This window comes from Sus scrofa, chromosome 1, assembly GCF_054392235.1.
Source record: "Sus scrofa isolate SSC_HxYL_T2T_F1_AM1 chromosome 1, Sscrofa_HxYL_maternal_Yorkshire_Landrace_v2.0, whole genome shotgun sequence".
NCBI classification, from domain to species: domain Eukaryota; kingdom Metazoa; phylum Chordata; class Mammalia; order Artiodactyla; family Suidae; genus Sus; species Sus scrofa.
This window is the reverse complement of record NC_139383.1, coordinates 155,884,205-155,904,823: the sequence shown is the minus strand read 5'-3', so window position 1 is coordinate 155,904,823 and position 20,619 is coordinate 155,884,205. Positions and strand designations below refer to the sequence as shown.

Genomic DNA, 20,619 nt, shown 5'->3' with positions numbered 1-20,619 from the left:
ATTTAAAGAAATGGAAGGAGGTAGCTCCTTAGCATATATGCCTACAAAATGCCTATCATTGTTGTCTGCCATCAGATGATGTTAAAATATTAGCCTGGCATAAAATCATATTTTCAAAGTGCAGGATGAAAGGAACATACATTGAGGATGAGTGTGGAGAAAAGAGGTATAGTAAAACAGACATTTGTGTGTTTTTTCTTCAAAACTGATCTTTGATGATGTGTAAGATGTTTAGAAAAGGATGAAGTGACTGTACCTGAGTTGTTTGGTGTTATGTTTAGATTGAAGCAAAAAATTGTATGTCAATAAAATGACTCATTTTTTGAAATGACTACTTCACTTTTTTTTTAAGTCATCAGAAAAGGGCAACAAAGTTAAAGAGAACTTTGTCAACTAAACTCAGACTTTGATTTCCCAAGTTCAGATTACACTTTTGCTTTAAAACTATTTTCTCTGAGAGAGAGAAGTGTAACTTATCCATTCAGATAGTTTAAAAATGCTAGACAAACCTAAATGTAAAACATAAACCTATAGAAGTTCTAAAGAAAAACATAAGAGAAAATCTTCAGAATTTAGAACAGGGCTGAGAATTCTTAGACTTGATTTTTTTTTTAATGATTTTTATTTTTTCTGTTATACTTGGTTTACAGTGTTCTGTTAATTTTCTACTGTAGCACAGTGACCCAGTCACACACACAATATATATATATACATTCTTTTTCTAACATTATCCTCCATCATGCTTCATCACAAGTGACTAGATACAGTTCCCAGTGCTATACATCAGGATCTCATTGCTTATCCAATCCAAATACAGGAGTTTGCATCTGTTAACCCCAGATTCCCAGTCCATCCCACTCCCTCCTCCTCCCCCTTGACAATCACAAGTCTGTTCTCCAAGTCCATGAGTTTCTTTTCTGTGGAAAGGTTCATTTGTACCATATATTAGATTCCAGATATAAGTGATTAAGTGATATCATATGGTATTTGTCTCTTTCTGACTTATTTCACTTAGTATGAGAATCTCTAGTTCCATACATATTGCTGCAAATGGCATTATTTTGTTCCTTTTTACGGCTCAGTAGTATTTCATTGTGTATATATACATCTTCCTAATCCATTCATCTGTCGATGGACATTTAGGTTGTTTCCATGTCTTGGCTATTGTGAATAGTCCTGTAATGAACATATGGGTGAATGTGTCTTTTTCAAGGCAAGTTGTTCCTTTTTTTTTTTTTGTTTTGTTTTGGTTGGATGATTTCCACTTATTTTATGCTGGTGTATTTTTCTTTTTAGTTTTTGTGAATGTAATGTTTGGTTTAGATTTGTGGTTGCCCTGTTTTTTTAAGTAAGTTAGCTCCTTCCTATATCTGCTTGCTTTGGCCTTATAGTCATATAGGCGTAAAGACATTACTAAAAAGGAAAGAGTCTAGATTTTCTTACTTTCCTTCCCAACATTCTGTGATTTTGAAGTCCTTTTTTGTTTTAACATCTTCATGTTTGTCCTTTTGCTGTTCTTTGTGTTTATCATCATTTTTACAATAGGTTTTTGTAAAATAGGTTTTTCCCACTTTTAGATCTGTATACTGGCTTATTTAAATGATTGCTTTCCAGTTGTGGTTTCCTCCATCCTATTTCTTATTACTTTTTTTTATTTGAAAAGCCCTTTCAGTATTTCTTTTAGAAAGGGTTTAGTATTGCTGTACTCTTTTAGCTCTTGTTTGTTGGAGAAATTCTTTATTTCTCCTCCTATTCTAAATGATAATCTTGCTGGGTAGAGTGTTTTAGGCTGCAAGTTTTTCTTTTAGAACTTTGAATATATCTTGCCACTCTCTTCTGGCCTGTAGTTTCTGTAGAGAAATCAGCTGATAGCCTTATGGGGATTCCTTATAATTATGCTTTGTTTTTCCCTTGCTGCCTTTAAAGTCCTTTCCTTATTTATTACTTGTGCCATTTTTACTGTAATATACCTTGGGGTGGGTCTCTTTGGGTTCAGCTTGTTTAGGACCCTCTGTGTTCTCTGTATCTTGATAATCAGTTTCCTTTAGATTTGGAAAGTTTTCAGCCGAAATTTCTTCAAATGTATTTTCAATCCCCTTTTCTTTTTCTTCTCCTTCTGGAATTCCTATTATGCGTAGATTGGCCCACTTTATGTTATCCCATAGATCTCTTATATTGCTTTTGTGTTTTTTCATTTGGTTTTTTGTCTGCTGTCCTGATTGGGTGATTTCCATTATTTTATCTTCCAAGTCACTAATTCGTTCCTCTGCATTATTCAATCTGCTCTTTGGCGCCTTTGGCTCAGTTAGCATCTCTACAAATGAATTTTCTATTTTTTCTGCATTCATCCTTTTATTTTCTAGTTCCATTCTAAAGTAATCTGCATTTCTGTTTATATCTGCCCTTAATTACTTGACATCCAGCCTTATTTCTGTCAGTATTTTTGCTATCTCCTTTTTGAACTCCATGTCTAATAGACTGCAGGGGTTTTTTTCATTGTTATTTTAACTGGGACTGGTTCCTGAGCTCCTCCATTTTGCTTATATTTTTCTTTTTCTATGAGTTTAGGGAAACCAAACTGTAGTCTTAGAGGGCTATTTCTATGCAGGAGTGCCCCTTTGTATTTTGAAGGAGGTGACTATTTATTTTTGGTGTGTGAGTTTGGATATTTGCCATCTCTTTCTTAGGTATGAGCAGGCTGTTATCTCCAGGGTGCTGAGTGTTTCCAAGGAGAATGAGGCAATGCGTAGGGCTAGTAGTTAGTGCCTAGCTGGTAGGCTTTTGACAGTAGCAAGGACCTGCAGGAAGGTGGTGCAGGCGACTCCTAGTTGCAGGGCCCTGGGAAGTGGTAATGAGCCACAGGCAGATTTAAGTGGTGCCTGGAGCATTTGGCAGTGGCAGTGGCAGGGTATATGAGTGAGTTCCCAGGGGAGTAAGAGCAACAATGGGTGGAGTTCAGTTATAGTGTCCTCCTCTGTGGTACCCTGAGGTGATTGGGGCTGCAAGTGGTGCCTGTTCACAGACCCTAGTGGTGGAGGGCCATGCCCACCTCTAGAATCATTGATAACTGCATTGGTTTGCTGCTGTCACCTGTAGTCCATGCAAGAAGCACCCTATCCCGCTTAGCCCATGCAGGAGGTGCTTTATAGGCTGCTCCTAGTTGCAGGATCTTGGGAAGTGTCAGTGATCACACATGTGTAGATGCTGTTGGAGCGTTTGGCAGTGGCAGCAGCAGGGTGGGTATGTTCCCAGGGCAGTGGGAGCAACAACGGGTGGTGCTCAGTTGCAGTGCTCTCTTTTTTGCTGACCTCTGTGGTGACTGGGGCCACATGTGGAACCTGTTCACAGACCCCTAGTGGTGACAGTCCACACCTCCCCCTGGTTTCTGAGATGACTGCTGTGGTTTGTCCCTGCCACCTGTAGATCACGCAAGAGGTACCGTGTAGTGCCTAGCCCCCTCCTGCCCTTTGCCCACACAAGAGGTGCCCAGCCACCTGTAGCCCGCACGAGAAGCACCCAGTCTCCTGTAGCCCAAGCAAGTGGCCTCTTGCCACCCATAGTCTGCTCTAGAGGCACCCTGCCCTCCAAGAGTCCATGTGTGCATGGTGAAGGAGTTTCCTGTGGTGGTCCATCCCTCCTCCTCTCGCCCTCCCCAACAGTGGCACCTTGCTTCTCCTGCAGGCCCAGACCTCCTCCCAAGTTTCCTCAACTATTGTGTTCTGCTCTCCAGCCCATGGCACACTGCACCCTAGCTCCTCAGGCTGTCTCCCTAATCCTAGTCCTCTCCCCAGAACTGACCTCTCTAATCCTAGTCCTCTCCCCAGAACTGACCTCCAGAGCCTGAGTCTCAGTACCCAGCCCCCACCCGAGCAACTCAGGCTGTGGTGTCTGGGGAGATGGTGCAGATGATCTGTGCAGCTCTCACTCTGCTTTGTCCTCCTCAGTCCAGCTGCTGTGCTTTTCTTGGTGACTTAGGTCCTTCCATCTTGGCTGATCTCCCTATCAGTTAGGTGGCTTCCCAGGGTGTGGGTTCCTTTTCTCTTTCCCAGCTCCCTCTCAGGAATCCTAGTCCCATCGTCCTGATTCCTTTTCTCTATCTTTTTTTTTCTCTTTTGTTTTACCCATTTATTTGGAGGGTTTTTTTTGTTTGTTTGTTTGTTTGTTTGTTTGTTTTTTGTCTTTTTGCTATTTCTTTGGGCCGCTCCCACGGCATATGGAGGTTCCCAGGCTAGGGGTCGAATCGGAGCTGTAGCCACTGGCCTACGCAGGAGCCACAGCAACTTGGAATCCGAGCTGCGTCTGCAACCCACACCATAGCTCACAGCAACGCCGGATCGTTAACCCACCGAGCAAGGGCAGGGACCGAACCCGCAACTTCATGGTTCCTAGTCGGATTCGTTAACCACTGTGCCACGACGGGAACTCCCTATTTGGAGGTTTTTTTGCAGTTTTTGGAGGTTTAAATTCTTCTGCTAGTGTTCAGTAGATGTTCTGTGCAAATCATTCTACTCGTAGATGTGTTTTTTTGATGTGTTTGTGGAGAAAGGTGAGCACAATGTCTTACTCCTCCACCATCTTGATCAATCAGACTTGATTTCAAATATGTAATCCATAAAAGAAAAACAAGTGATAAATTTCAATTAATCAAAACAAACAGCTTTTGCACTGGGAAAAAGCCTTTTGAAAGGATGAAAAGACAATCTATTTACTGGGGAAAATATATTTGCAAACCATGTCTGCAACAAGGTGCTTGTATCAAGACTGTAGGAAGAACTCCCAAACCCATCTTTAGAAAATGGACAGGAGTTCCCATCGTGGCGCAGTGGTTAACGAATCCGACTAGGAACCACGAGGTTGCGGGTTCGATCCCTGCCCTTGCTCAGTGGGTTAACAATCTGGCGTTGCCATGAGCTGTGGTGTGGGTTGCAGACTCGGCTCGGATCCCATGTTGCTGCAGCTCTGGCGTAGGCTGGCAGCTCAGCTCCGATTCGACCCCTAGCCTAGGAACCTCCATATGCCTCGGGAGCGGCCCAAGAAATGGCAAAAAGATCAAAAAAAAAAAAAAAAGAAAAAGAAAAGAAAATGGACAAAAGATGAACATTTCATTGGAGGGGCTCTGCAGGTGAAATATAAGCACATGAAAAGCTGTTCAACATCATTAGCTATCAGAGAAATGTAGATGAAAACCACAGTTAGCTATTATTACACATCTCTCAGGATGGCTAAAATGAAAACATAATGATAACACCAAATGCTGACAAGTGTGCAAAGGCATGTGATCCCTCATCACTGCTGGGAAGGGTGTAAAATGGTACAGCTACCCTGGAAGGTAGTTTGGCAGTCCCTTTCAAAAGCAAAAATGGATTCACCATAGGGTCTCAGCATTTGAATTATTAGGCATCTATCCCAGAGAAATGAAGAGTTATTTTCATGCAGGGATTGGTACATAGATATCCATGGCAGGTTTTTTTTTTTTTTTTTTTTTGGTCTTTTTGCCTTTTCTAGGGCAATATCCATAGCAGTTTTATTCATGATCACCAGAAATTGGAAACTACTCAAATGTCCTTTAGTGAGTGATGGTTGAGCCAACAGTGATACACCCAGATCATGGAACATTACTCAGCAGTAAAGAGGAAGGAACTGTTGACACACGCAACAACTTGTATAAACCTCAGGGAAGTCATGCTGCGTGAAAAAAGCCAATTCCTAAAGGTTGCATGCCATGTTATTCCCTTTATGTAATATTCATGAAGTAATTTAATTATAGGGTTGGAGAACAGATTAGTAGTTGCCAGAGGTTAGGGGTTAGGGGAGAGGGTGGTTCTGGCTATGAAGGGATGGTATGAAGTGCCCTGTGGTGAAGATGCAGTATGAGTGTCTGGGTGGTGGTGGTTGTGGTTATACAAGTTGTGTAGAGCTATACACATGCACAGGCAGGCATGCACGAGTGCACATACAGCTGGCGAAATCTAAATACAGCCTTTGAATTGTACGAGTGCGCATTTTTTGGTATCAGTGTTGTACTGGAGTTGTATGAGATGCTGACATCAGGCTGGGTGAAAGCAATGCAGGACTTCTCTATACATTTCTTTGCAACTTTTTGTGAATCTATAATTATTTCAAATGAAAAAGTTGTATAAAACAGTGAATCTTTTAGACATAGCTTATTTGACAAGTTTCTAGAGGAAGCTGATTAACAAACACGCCTGTAAATAGAAAATAGATGGGTGTTTTTGGAAAGTTAGAAATGGATTCCCCAAGTCTAAAAACCTGCTCTTGCTAGTAAATAAACTGCTATATGCTCAAATGTTTTTGTTGAGAGGATGTTTGGCTTGATATCGCCAATTTGGACTGACACTGGAGATCATTGTCCTGTGGGCTTGAAAAAGGCAGAGTTACAAATCAGAGTGAATTTAAATATGTCTGTGTTCACTTTTGGCACCACATGAAGGAAAGAGGGATGTCTCAAGGGCTGTAGGCAGTTCAGAGAAGTATTATGGGGAAAAGAAGCAGAAAGAATAAAAATATCTTATTGGATCATGGAGCAGAAGGGAACAGGGTGTATGTGTGTGTGATAGTTAAATAAAGGTAATACCTGTTTACCCCTGTTGTATTTATGTTTTCCTTTTATGAAGTTTTACATTTATATATCTTTAAAGTACACAATACAGGGAGTTCCTTTCATGGCTCAGTGGTAAAGAACCTGACTAGGATTCATGAGGATGCAGATTCGATCCCTGGCCTCGCTCATGGTGTCATGCATCGGTGTTGCTGTGGGCTGTGGTGTAAGTTGCAGATACAGCTTGGTCTGGCATTGCTGTGGCTGTGGTATAGGCTGGCAGCTATAGCTCTGATTTAGCTCCTAGCCTGGGAACTTCCATATGACGTGGGTGCAGCCATAAAAAGCAAAAAAAAAAAAAAAAAAAAAAAGTACAATATCAAGCCTACAAAATTTAAATGTCTAATAATTTTAAGAGAGGTAAATTAAATTGCTGTTTCAGAGGACAGAAACATTTTAAAATATCTTTCAAACATCATTTAATTAGTCCTATTAATTACTACTGGTTGCCATTATTAACTAGTTCTATTGTTTTATTTAAATAATAACATTTATGTAACAGAAAGGGAAATAAAGCAGAATAATATAATTTCCATACCTACCTATTTATGTTAAAGCAATAACATGTGTAATTACTTATTATATATTGTATTATTTGTGTCTTTTTGTCTGTTATTGCTGTGTCCTGGGTTGACTTGGACCTCCCATTGTTAATAATTTCACTTAACAATAGTGAAAGAAGCATAAGTGAGTCCAGATGGAACTGCATTTCCCTTGAGGTAGGGTGGGGATGGTGAAGAGGACTGCACTGCTCAAGGATCTTTTTACTACTGACAACACAGTGTGAGGTGCTGACCAAGGGGGTTGTGCTTTTCCCTTAGTAGGAGAGCATTCTGCATTTAGGACCATATTTATTTATTTATTTATTATTTTTCTGTCTTTTTAGGGCTTTACCCGTGGCAATGGAGGTTCCCAGGCTAGGGGTCGAATTGGAGCTGTAGCTGCCAGCCTAAACCACAGCCACGGCAACTCGGGATCCGATCAGCATCTGTGACCTACACAGCACAGCTCATGGCAACACTGGATCATTGCGTGAGGCCAGGGATCGAACCTGCATCCTCATGGATACTAGTCAGATTCGTTTCGCTGAGCCATAATGGGAAGTCCCCAGGACCACATTTTAAATGTATTCTTGAGTAGTTTGAACGTGGCATCACACTGAACAAAAGTGACAATAAAGGAGTGTAAAATATTTTTTAAAATGGAAAAAAAGGAGTTTCTGTTGTGGCGCTGCTGAAGCGAATCTGACTAGGAACCATGAGGGTTGCGAGTTCGATTCCTGGCCTCGCTCAATGGGTTAAGGATCCAGCATTGCCATGAGCTGTGTTGTAGGTCGCAGATGCGGCTCAGATCTGGCATTGCTGTGGCTGTGGCGTAGGCCAGCAGCTATAGCTCCGATCGGTCCCCTGGCATGGGAACCTCCATGTGCTGCATGCAGGTGTGGCCCTAAAAAGCAAAAAAAAAAAAAAAAATGAAAAGAAATTGTTTCTGGCACATGCTAAGAGATATGCAAATATTTGTTAAAATAAAGAGATATATGAATATTTTTGATAGATAAAAAATGAGTTAATGAGTGAATGACTAAATTTTTTAATCCAGCTATTTGTGTAGTCTGTTTACAAAAAGGAATTAGGAGGTTATTTATTAGAAATCTCTTTTAAATTTCATTTCTTTATTGACTTAAATTGATTATATGTGTAGGAATATTGTTTTAGCTTTGCTGCCTTCAGGATATCAGAGAAATGAATTTGGCTTTGTCAGAATGTTTCCAAACAACTCAGTCAGGAAACCACACCCTTTCAAAACATACACTCTCTCGCACATAGATGTAAGTTTAGCTGGATTTTTATGTGTTTTTAAAATTAATTTGACCAGCTTTTATAAAATTTCATTTACCTATAATATGTACTCTCTTTTGGAAATATTAATCATATTTAAGATAAAACATGTTTAAAGTTAGCTTTTCATAGAAACAAAGTATATAGTTTTATAATATGTGTCTTTCTAAAACTTTGTAAAACCTACTGTGAACTGAAGTTTGGCACTTGCCATCAACCTCTACATTGAGTAGAACATGAGCCGCTTGTAGCTACTGACCCACAGCACCCCCTGAGTGGAGCTCAGGATGGAGACCGGGAGTGAGGTGCTCTGTACTCTGGGAAAACTGGAAGAACAGGTCTTCAGATAGTTATTTGCAGGAGCCCCCTTGTTTCATCTCCTAGTATCTAGAAAAATACTAAAATCCTTCATGGCGATGTCTGCTCCTTGTGAGTTGTAGTTACTTTTCACAAGACCAGCAGCAAACTTCTATAAAATGTGTGCATGGCTGCAGGCACCTCCCCCTTCACCTTAATGGCTTATATCTTGATATTCTCCCTTTCCTCTTAGGCAGTATTTAGTGGACAGAACAAAAGATGTCATGGTCATCTATGAGAATAGCCAGCCACTCACAAGGGTGGGCCAATGAGCAGTGAGGAAACTCAGGAAAGCATATCAAAGGAGTGATTCCAATACACCCAGACCTTTATGTCTTCCCATAGAAAGGGTTTTCTGTACATCTTCTATAAACCCGCTTATCTGTAAATCTTTTGTTCCTACTACCTCCCCTTTGTTGCAAAAGCTCACATATCCTATCTTCCCCCCCTCACCTCCTTGGAGGTGGTTTCTCGGGGCTACCTGAGATGCTGTCTTCTGGGCTTAAGTCTTAATTTCACCCAAAATAAAACTTAACTCTCAACTTTCAGGTTGTATTTTTTTTTTTTTTTTTAGTTGACACTACAAATAACCACATCTGACACTGTCCTCATAGGTGTCAGGAATGAACAAGACCTTTAGCTTTTGACCTTTTCAGTTACTGAAAATTATGGCCAGAAGGGGTCTAAGAGTCAGTCTGGCCCATCCCCCAACCCCTGACACCAGTTCCTCCAGGTCACCCCCACTGTGGTGCAGGTGAGGGAAACTTCAGTCCAAGAAGACCTTTCCCAGATTATTTCCATCATGTTCTTTCTGATGCTTTCACCATATGTGTCCACACTTTGTTAACTGGAGAGAACATTTATTTTAGTATCAAGTAGAATGATAATTAATCTAATGGCTTTTCCTAGCTCTTTGTGTTGCCCTTTCAAAAAGAAGGAAGAACCTCAAAAGAACTCCCCCAAATGAGGGGTCTGTCTGTTGTCCTTAGTTTCTGCACTATCAACCCTGAACCCAGCCTCAAGTTTCCATTTGTCCCCTTTTAGTTTAGTTTCACAAATAATAAAGCTGCCACCAATTTTTTTTTTCATTTTTAAAGTCCATTCTTCCCATATACCATCTTTTTGTGTTGTTAAACCTCATTGAATAATGTTAAACCCAAACTCATAGGCCAAAAGACTTTTGCGGCATTTACCAAATAAATGCAATAAAAATAGTATAAAATATGGTCATTTACTTATAAGATTCTTATTTAAAGAATGTCCTTACATAAAATTATACTGCCGCTTTAAAAATATAAATGAAGAGGTTAAATTATCATGTAAATGTAAGTGGCAATGTGTGCAAACAATAATTCTAATGTACTAAAAATAGCCATATTCATCACAAATTAAAGTATCAAGTTAACTTTCAGCTATTTCCAAATAAATAGCTAGTATTATAGGGAAATATTTAATTATCTTGAATTTGTATTTTATAAGTACAGTATTTTGCTAATGGTACCAAGATGAGCTGCACAATCCTTACAAAGAATATTTTAAAGTTATATGATTCAACCAAATTCATCAGTCATCATTTAAAATCCTTTAGTATTTTCTTTCAGTAAAAAATACCTTAGGGAGTTCCTGTCATGGCTCAGCAGTTAAGGAACCCGACTAGCATCCATGAGGATGAAGGTTTGTTCCCTGGCCTCGCTTAGTGGGTTAAGGATCCTGCATTGCTTTGAGCTGTGGTGTAGGTCGCAGACGCACTCGAATCCCACGTTGCTGTGGCTGTGGCACAGGCTGGCAACTGCAGCTCCGATTTGACCCCTGGCCTGGGAACCTCCACATGCCCGGGTGCAGCCCTTAAAAAAAAACTGACAAAAAACCCCCCACCTCAGCTCAGAGTTCCCTCTGTAGCACAAGGAGTTAAAATCTGACTGAAACTGACCGCACTAACGTCCTGAAGCTAGCCAGAACCCAGATTGGGACTTGAACCCATGGTTATAAATTAGAATCATTCACCCGGTATCTGGACTCACTGAGTTCAGGTTCTTTATGCCTCCGTGCAGAAGGAATTTAGTAAGAAACAAAGTGATAGGCAAGAAATTGCTTTAGATAGGGTGCTTGTGAGAGATGCAAGCGGGCAGGCAGGGAGGCTCTGCTACAGTTTAATCATCCAAGAGAAGAGGGGGTCGGAAAAGGCTGTCTCTTCCTCTTTCTTTGAGCAGTAGCTCCTCCTTAGCATCCCATAAAGCATGTGGGATAGTCAGAAAGGTAGTCCTCAAACTCCTGCCCTTGGTTTGAATCCAAATGTAGGCCTCACCCCATCCCCCACCCAAGGACCTGAGGCAATTCTCCCACCTCCACTAGTCAAGCAAGCCTGCCTTGTTCAGGCTCACCCTGACCCCAGGTCCTGGTGGGCTGTGGTCTGCATGCAGCCACACCGCCCTCTCAGAGGCAGGAAGAGCCCGGTGCAGCCATGTTTGTGGCACGCAACATCGATGCGGACCACAAGGATTTCACCCACGATGTGAATTTAAACTTTCACAGGTGGCAGATGGCCACCTGCTCCAGCGACCAGAGTGTCAAGGTCTGGGACAAAACTGAAAGTGGGGATTGCCATTGCATTGCTAGCTGGAAGACACATAGTGGATCGGTGTGGTGTGTGACGTGGGCCCATCCTGAATTTGGCCAGGTTTTGGCTTCCTGTTCTTTTGACCGAACAGCTGCTGTATGGGAAGAAATAATAGGAGAATCAAATGATAAACTGTGAGGATACAGCCACTGGGTAAAGAGGACATGGCTAGTGGACAGTAGGACATCTGTTACCCATGTGAAGTTTGCATCCAAGCATATGGGTCTTATGTTAGCCACTTGCCCTGCAGACAGTATAGTAAGAATATATGAGGTACCAAATGTCATGAACCTCAACTAGTGGTCTCTGCAGCATGAGGTTTCCTGCAAGCTAAGCTGCAGTTGCATTTCTTGGAATCCTTCAAGCTCTCGCTCACCCCTGCCATGATCGCAGTGGGCAGCAACAACAGTAGTCCTAATGCAATGGCCAAGGTGCACATTTTCGAATATAATGAGAACGCCAGGAAATATGCCAAAGCCAAAACCCTCATGACAGTCACAGATCCTGTCCATGACATTGCTTTTGCTCCAAACTTGGGGAGGTCTTTCTACATCCTAGGCATAGCAATCAAAGATGTGAGAATTTTTACACTAAAGCCTGTGAGAAAAGAACTTATTTCTCCCAGTGGGCCAACCAAATTTGAAATCCAGGAGGTGGTTCAGTTTGATAATCATAATTCCCAGGTCTGGCAAGTGAGCTGGAATATAATAGGGACAGTGCTGTCGTCTCAGGAGACATGGCTGTGTACAACTGTGGAAAGCTAACTATATGGACAACTGGAAGTGCACTGGGATTCTGAAAGGTAATGGGAACCCTGTCAGTGGGAGTTCTCAGCAGGGAAATACAAATCCTTCCCTAGGTTCAAATATCCCAAATCTGCAGCATTCACTAAATGAATCTTCTGCTGACAGAAAGCACAGCTGAGTACCAGCTAACTGGAGTAACTGCTGTTTTGCTGCTTGTTGCATTCACACAGGAATGGAAAGCAAGCTCCTTTTCCCTTTCCCAGCACCATTTGATCTCTCCCAAGATACACCAGCAGCTTGCTTACTACTAAACACAATCCAAAAGGCCTTTAAAAATACAGTGTACATCATTTTTTTTTGTACTAGCGAGTTTATTGACACTATTTGATACTTTTGAAATATAAATGGAGAGGCTTTTTGTTGGGACATTGTGACCAAAACAATTTTTTTGAAATGTTTCTGAAACTAACATGGATTTTAAAATTAAAGGATTGTTACCATCCTCAGTTGCTGGGAGGAGGGAAAATTAAAAAAAAAATCCTGCCTTGTTCTGATGGCTTTCTGGAGCAATTATTAACTTATAGTGGTCTTCCAAAGTCCCCTAGGTTTCCATCTCTATCTGTGGTCCTTTGAAGACAATCATGGTTCTTTGGGCTGGCAGTTTGGGTTCAGATCAGCTGAGTGGTTCTTTTGCTAGACTTACCTGGGCTCACTCATGCAGAGGCTGTCAGTTTGTGACTTGGCTGGGACTGGATGGTCTAGAATTCCCTTGCTCATTTGTCTGGATGTTGGCAAACTGTCAGCCAGAGCATCTCCTTTCTTTTCTATGTGACCTCTCCAGCAGGCTTGCCTGGGCTTCTTCCCCTGCTTGTCCCTGGGTTCTTAGTAGCAAGAGAGAGCAAGCCCCAGTGGCCAGATGCTTTTTAGGCTTCTGCCTGTATCATGTGTGAAAACAAGTCACACTGCTGCCCAGATTCAGGGGGTGGAAAAGAAAGACTCTACGTCTTGCTGAGAAGACCCGCAGTGTCATATTGCCATGAAGCATCCAGACACAAAGATGGCAAGAATGTCTGACAGTTATTTGTAATCTACCTACCTTTGCTGATGGGAATATTTTTGTTTTTATTGATTTTCATGAAAGAAATGTCAAATGTACACCAACATTCAAACATACTCTAAAGTAGAAAGAAAATACATTAAACTTCTCATATGCCCGTTGCCTGGAATCAACAGTTCTCATTCTTCGGCTGCATTTTTGTCTCTAAAAATTTTTCTTTTTCTTTCTGCTGAAGTATTTTAAAGCACGTCCCCAAAATTATGCTGTTTCAACTCTGCATGTTTCAATATGCGTCTCCTCAGAAAGGATACTTTACATAGTCACATGCCATTATCACATCTTGGTATCATCTAACACTTAGCCCAGAATTAAATGTCCCCAGTTGTCTCAAAAATGTCTTTTTACAACATGTAGGTTTCAAAAGGAGTCCATCCACATAAGGTCCATAGCAGTCCCAACTTGCTTTTCTTTTCTTTTTTACTATTGATTTGTTTTGAAAACTGGTCAGTTTTCTTGTATAGAACCTCCCACATTCGGTATTTGTCTCGGTTTCCTTGTGGAGTCATTTAACCTGCAACTCCATCTCTTTGCATTTCTGTTTATGGAAGTCACCTTCTATGTGAATCTCATTCAGGTGCCACTCTGGGGGCAGTTCTTTGTTGAGAGTACTGACCATGTGCTTCCAGTCCTATTACAGAGGCTTGCCTTTTAATGATGTTGACATTGATGGATGGGTTGATCCTTTGATGATCATTACCCGCATCTGTTATTTCAGTGTTACAACAAGATAATAATTTCCTAATTCTGTCATTCCTTCCAGATTTGTTAGCTGGAGTTCCTTTTTTCTTTAATGAGAAGCTTTCCCTCATCAGTTAGTTATTTGGTTATCTGCAGTAGTGTTCAGACAGAATGTATTCTTTCCTTTTAACTGACAATTTACAGAATAAAGATTGGTGCCTGAGTCACATCTAGAGATGCTCAGTAGGCAGTTTTTTGGAGGGGATGATCTCTTGATTATTTACTCTCTTTTTTGATATTACAGCCATACCTCAGAGATAACAAAGGTTCTAATCGAGATCATGGCAATAAAGTGACTCAGATGAATTTTCTGGTACACAATACTGTAGTCTTTTAGGTGTACAATAATACAATGTCTGAAAAAAAATGTTAATTGCCTTAATTTAAAAATACCGGATTGCTTAAAAATGCTAACCACCATCTGACAATGCAGGGTTGCCACAAACCTACAGTTTATAAAAAACACAATATCTGGAGTTCCCGTCATGTTGCAGTGGTTAACGAATCTGACTAGGAACCATGAGGTTGCGGGTTCAATTCCTGGCCTTGCTCAGTGGGTTAAAGATCCGGCGTTGCTGTGGCTGTGGCGTAGGCTGGTGGCTGCAGCTCCAATTAGACCCCTAGCCTGGGAACCTCCATATGCCATGGGAAGTGGCCCTAGAAAAGGCAAAAAGACCAAAAACAAAAACAAAAACAAAAAACAAACAAAAAAACCCCCCAAAATATCTGCAAGTATAAAAGCATAAGGTATGTTTGTATTATGAATTCGTGGGTTTTAGTATTCAGTGTGTTTCAGTCTTTTTTTTTTTTTTTTCCTTGAGGCTCAAATTGTTTCATCTTTGGCCAGTGGGAGCTACTTATTGTTGGCTTCTGTATCCCTTTAATCCTTATTCTTTGCACAGCATTTACCTACTTGCTTTCTGGCACAACATGTCCCAGGATTGGGATGTATATTTCTTGCCCCAGACCTGGAATCAGCCTTTCCTGGCAGGAAAATTACAGTGTAGGCATTGATTAGACTGATTTCTATTGAGTTTTTATTATTTCTGGTCCTTTAAAAATTCTACTTATTTTATTTGTTATTATAGTTGATTTATAATGTTCTGTCAATTTCTGCTCTACAGCAAAGTGACCTGATTATACATTTATATACATTCTTTTTCTCATAATATCTTCCATCATGTTCCATCACAAGTAATTGGATATAGTTCCCTTTGCTATAAAGCAGAATTTCAGTGTTTATCCACTCCAAATGCAGTAGTTTGGACTGTTAACCCCAAGCTCCTAGTCCATCCCACTCCTTCCCCCTCCCCTTTGGCAACCACAAGTCTGTTCTCTATGTCCATGAGTTCGTTTCTGTTCTGTAGATAGGTTCATTTGTGCCATATTTTAGATTCCACATGTAAGGGATATTTTGTCTTTCTTGTTCTGGTTTACTTAGTATAAGAATCTCAAGTTCCATCCATATTGCTGCAAATGGCATTATTTTGTTCTTTTTTATGGCTAAGTAGTATTCCACTGTGTGTATGTACTACATCTTATTCATCCATTCATCTGTCAGTGGACATTTAGGTTGTTTCCATGTCTTGGCTATTGTGAATAGTCCTGCAGTGAACATAGGGGTGCATGTATCTTTTAGAATGAAAGTTTTGTCTGGATATATGCCCAGGAATGGGATTGATAGATCATATGATAGTTTTATATTTAGTTTTCTGAGGCATCTCCATACTGTTTTCCATAGTGGTTATACCAGTTTTCATTCCCACCAACAGTGTAGGAGGGTTCCCTTTTTTCCACACCCCCTCTAGCATTTGTTATTTGTAGACTTATTAATGATGGGCATTCTGACTAGTGTGAGGTGGTACCTCATTGTAGTTTAGATTTGCATTTCTCTAATAATTAGTGATGTTGAGCATTTTTTCAATTGCAAGAGCTGGGAAATACACACACACACACACACACACACACACACACACACACACACACAGAGTTCTCTGTTTTCTAAAAGTTCTGCATCTATGGAATCAACCAATAGCAGATCAAAAGTAATCAGAAAAAAAATTCCAGAGAGTTACAAAAAGCAAAACTTAAATTTGCTGCACACTGGTAACCATTTACACAGCATTTACCTCATGTTAGGTGTTATAAGTTAACTAGAGGTGATTTAAAGTATACAGGAGGATGTGCCTAGCTTATATACAAATACCACACCATTTTATGGAAGAAACTTGAGCTTCTGCAGATTTTGGTATCTCCATGGGTCCTGAAATATATATATATACATGTCTATGTTTCTTTTTCTCTTAGATATACTTTTAAGTTTGTTATTCTGATTTTTAAACTTAAATTAGAATTGTGGGAATGTCCGTTGTGGCTCAGTGGAAATGAACCCAACTAGTATCTACAAGCATGGGGGTTCAATCCCTGGCCTCTTTCAGTGGGTTAAGGATCTGATGTTGCCACGAGCTGTGGTATAGGTGCAGACCTGGCTTGAATCTGGCCTTGCTGTGACTGCGGTGTAGGCTGGTAGCCGTAGCTCCAATTCGACCCTTAGCCTGGGAACTTCTATGCTGCACCTATGGCCCTAAAAAAAAAAGTTGTGAAATTTTTATTTAATGCCTTCAATTTTATACTTTTTTCTGTTTTCTCTTAAATGGAAAATTTTGGTCCCTAATAATGTTAGCATACACTGACATATATTAATATCATTATATCAACTAATATTTAACTAATATTGTATTAGTTATATTAACTAATATATAACTACTGTAAAAACATAATATTAGCATTACTAGGGTATATTAACATATATAATTTTAACATTACTTTTAAATTGTTATATGTTTATATTTAACTTTGAAACTATTATATATATAATGTAATAATGCTGATATTATACATTGTTATATGTTGATAATACTAATACATCTTAAATATCCTAATATATTAATACCCTTATATATAGTTATAGATAGTAATATATAATTATATATTAATACCCTTATATATAGTTATAGATAGTAATATGTAATTATATATTAATACACTAATATGTTACAGTTTTATATTAATGCACACACACAGATAGAAGTTTCAAAGTAATAATGCTGATAGTATTACTAACAGACTACTGAAAGAAATTTAAGATTTCTTTGCATTCCCCTTTTCCTTAAGATACTCCACTGAGAATATAGTTAAATCACTTTGTACAAATTATTGGAAATAATCTTTTCTTTATATGGTTATGACACCAAAGTAATGTATATTTTCTCACCCCAGTTTGTTTCCAGTTTTTACAGATTCCTTTCTTCTTTTTTTAAAATTACTCAATGAATTTTATTACATTTATAGTTGTACAACAGTCATCACCACCCAGTTTTATAGCATTTCCATCCCAAACCCCAGGAGCATCCCCCCACCCCCCAACCTGTCTTATTTGGAAACCTTATGTTTTTCGGAATCTGTGAGTCAGTATCTGTTTTGCAAAGAAGTTCATTGTCTCCTTTTTTAAGATTCCGCATGTAAGTGACAGCATATGATGTTGGTGTCTCACTGTCTGGCTTCACTTAGCATGATAGTTTCTAGGTTCATCCACGTTGCTGCAAATGCTGTTATTTCTTTACTTTTAATGGCTGAGTAGTATTCCATTGTGTATATGTACCACATCTTCTTTATCCACTCCTCTGTCGATGGGCATTTAGGTTGTTTCCATGTCTTGGCTATTGTATATAGTACTACGATGAACATTGAAGTATATGTATCTTTTTTTTTTTTTTTTTTTTTTTTTTTGCATGTGTGTTTTTGAGTCATGGTTTTCTCTGGATAGATGCCCAGGAGTGGGATTGGATCAAATGGTAATTCTGGTTTGTTGTTTTTGTTTTGTCTTTTGTCTTTTTAGGGCCACACTGGCAGCATATGGAGATTCCCAGGCTAGGGGTCTAATTGGAGCTGTAGCTGCTGGCCTACACCAGAGCCACAGCAAAGTGGGATCTGAGCCACGTCTGTGACCTACACCACAGGTCACGGCAACACCAGATCCTTAACCCACTGAGCGAGGCCAGGGATCAAACCCGCAACCTCATGGTTCATAGTCTGATTCGTTCACCACTGAGCCACAACAGGAACTCCAGGTAATTCTGTTTTTAGTTTTTTAAAACTATTTTTAGTTTAAAAATAATTAGATAATTCTATTTTTAGTTTTTTTAAAATTTATTTTGTAAAAATAGATAATTCTATTTTTAGTTTTTTTAATTTATTTTGTAAAAATAGATAATTCTATTTTTAGTATTTTAAATTTATTTTGTAAAAATAATTAGATAATTCTAGTTTTAGTTTTTTTAAATTTATTTTGTAAAAATAATTAGATAATTTTATTTTTTTAAAAAATGTATTTACTTTTTTTATCAGAGTTCTACTATTCTGTAGTTTATGTTTATTGTTTGTTTTAAAAAACTACTTTTATAAAGGTTTTATCACACATACACACATAAATTGTAAACAAAACTCAGACATTATACTCTGGGAGACCAAACTGTTGAGCTTCTTTTAAGGAATAGCTCTTTCTTAATCCGTTGAGTTTGGTACTCCCTGCCACTTGGGGAAGACAGACTTTAAACTAAACTGGGTTAGAAATATTTCTTCTAATCCCACTCCTGGGCATCTATCCAGAGAAAACCACGACTCGCAAAGACACATGTACTCCAGTGTTCATTGCAGCACTATTTACAATAGCCAAAACATGGAAACAGAGGAGTGGATCCAGAAGATGTGGTACATATACACAATGGAATATTACTCAGCCATCAAAAAGAACGAAATACCAGCATTTTTAGCAACATGGATGGACCTAGAAACTATCATGCTAAGTGAAGTCAGCCATACAATGAGACATCAACATCAAATGCTTTCACTGACATGTGAAATCTGAAAAAAGGTCCGACAGAACTTCTTTGCAGAACAGATGCTGACTCACAGACAATGAAAAACTTATGGTCTCTGGAGGAGACAGTTTGGGGGGTGGGGGGATGTGCTTGGGCTGTGGGATGGAAATCCTGTGAAATCAGATTGTTATGATCATTATACAACTACAGATGTGATAAATTCATTTGAGAAATAAAAAAATGAAAAGAAAATATTTCTTCTAACCTCCATTTATTATTTGAGATGAGAAAATATCTCAAGAAGTTCTTTTACAAAGATGAATCTGAGAAAAAAGTTCCTTGAATATAATCAGAACTATGAAACTCCAGCTGTACCCTGTGTTGTCCTCTGTGGTTTTTTAATTTATACTCTCCCTCACTCATAGTTGTGTTCACAACCTTGAATTTAAGAAATCCTAGAGGCTCAAAATGAACATGGCCAAACTAGTTTTCATAAGATTTGGAAAGGAGGAGGCTTGGCAAAATTGGAAAAATATCAGAGAAATTAAAGAGTTAAAATTGGCAGGACTTGGTGCACTTTTGGTAATAATGTAACAATGTTAATTTTTAAGTTTTTTACACACATCTAAGGTAGTTATATAAAATGTTGACATTAAGGGAACCTGGATAAAGGGAATATAGGAACTTTTTGTACTATCTTTTCAACTATCTGTGAAGCTAAAATTATTCCAAAAGAAATTTATTTCATACACACACTCACACACACACACACAAACACAGCAAACTGAAGAGATTTAGAATGCATTAAATACAAGGGGATCCTTAAAGAACTTAGGCAAAGCAAAAAGAAATGACTAATAAAAAGGGGGAGTAAGTGAAATAAATGGCAAGTAATATATACCATTTTTGTCTACCTGATGGATGAAAATTCAAAAGATGAGTATCAAGTGTTCATATAGTATATAGTAGGGGAAACAGAATAGGTTGATTTGGTATTTTTGGTTGGCAAGTTGACAGTATCAGTTTAAAATTTTTATTTTAGAAGTGTCCATGTGGCTCAGCAGATTAAACATCCGGTGTTGTCAATGAGGTGGCTGAGTTTGTTGCTTGGTGATGGTTCTTTCCCTGGCTTGGGAACTTCCACATGCTATGCGTGCAGCCAAAAAATAAAAAAAAAAAAGTTTTTAAATAAAATTTTATTTTAAATAAGCGTGTACTTCAGTCAAAAAAAATCCATTTAGATAACTCTTCCAGAGAAAGACTTGTAGGTGTGCACAAAAAGGCTTAGATAAGAATTTTTTTTCTTGACTGTACCTGCAGCATGCAGAAGTTCGTGGGCTAGGGATCGAATCCACACTGCCTCAGAGACAAGGCTGGATCCTTTAAAAAGCTATAACACAGCAGGAACGCCATAGATAAGGATTTCTATTGCAATGTTATAATATAAAAATCATCTTAGGTATAGTATCTCCATATTATGAATGATAGACAGTCTTTTTAAAATCATGAAGTAGATTTTCATTGTTTGATATAATCTCCAAGACAAACATATTAGGTGAAAAAAATTATAAAATAGTAAATATAGTTTATCATTTGTTTAAAAAATGTATACCTATGTATCTACACTTCTCTATTTCTCTTTCCATATATATGTGTAAATAAATACCCAGAAAGTGATATGGTACATACTCTTTAGTTAACTTTGCA

At 38.9% G+C, this 20,619-nt stretch overlaps 2 protein-coding genes across 9 annotated transcripts in view; both read left to right on the top strand.

The window, feature by feature from the left end:
* TJP1 (tight junction protein 1) overlaps window positions 1–20,619 on the top strand; it is a 264,401-nt gene that overhangs the window by 109,769 nt on the left and 134,013 nt on the right.
* On the top strand, window positions 10,758–13,607 carry LOC110261549 (nucleoporin SEH1). The gene is given in 3 exon segments (XM_021098906.2): window positions 10,758–11,804; window positions 11,807–12,161; window positions 12,163–13,607. Coding segments are annotated over 3 exon segments (1,077 nt in total). The 5' UTR covers window positions 10,758–11,275; the 3' UTR covers window positions 12,356–13,607.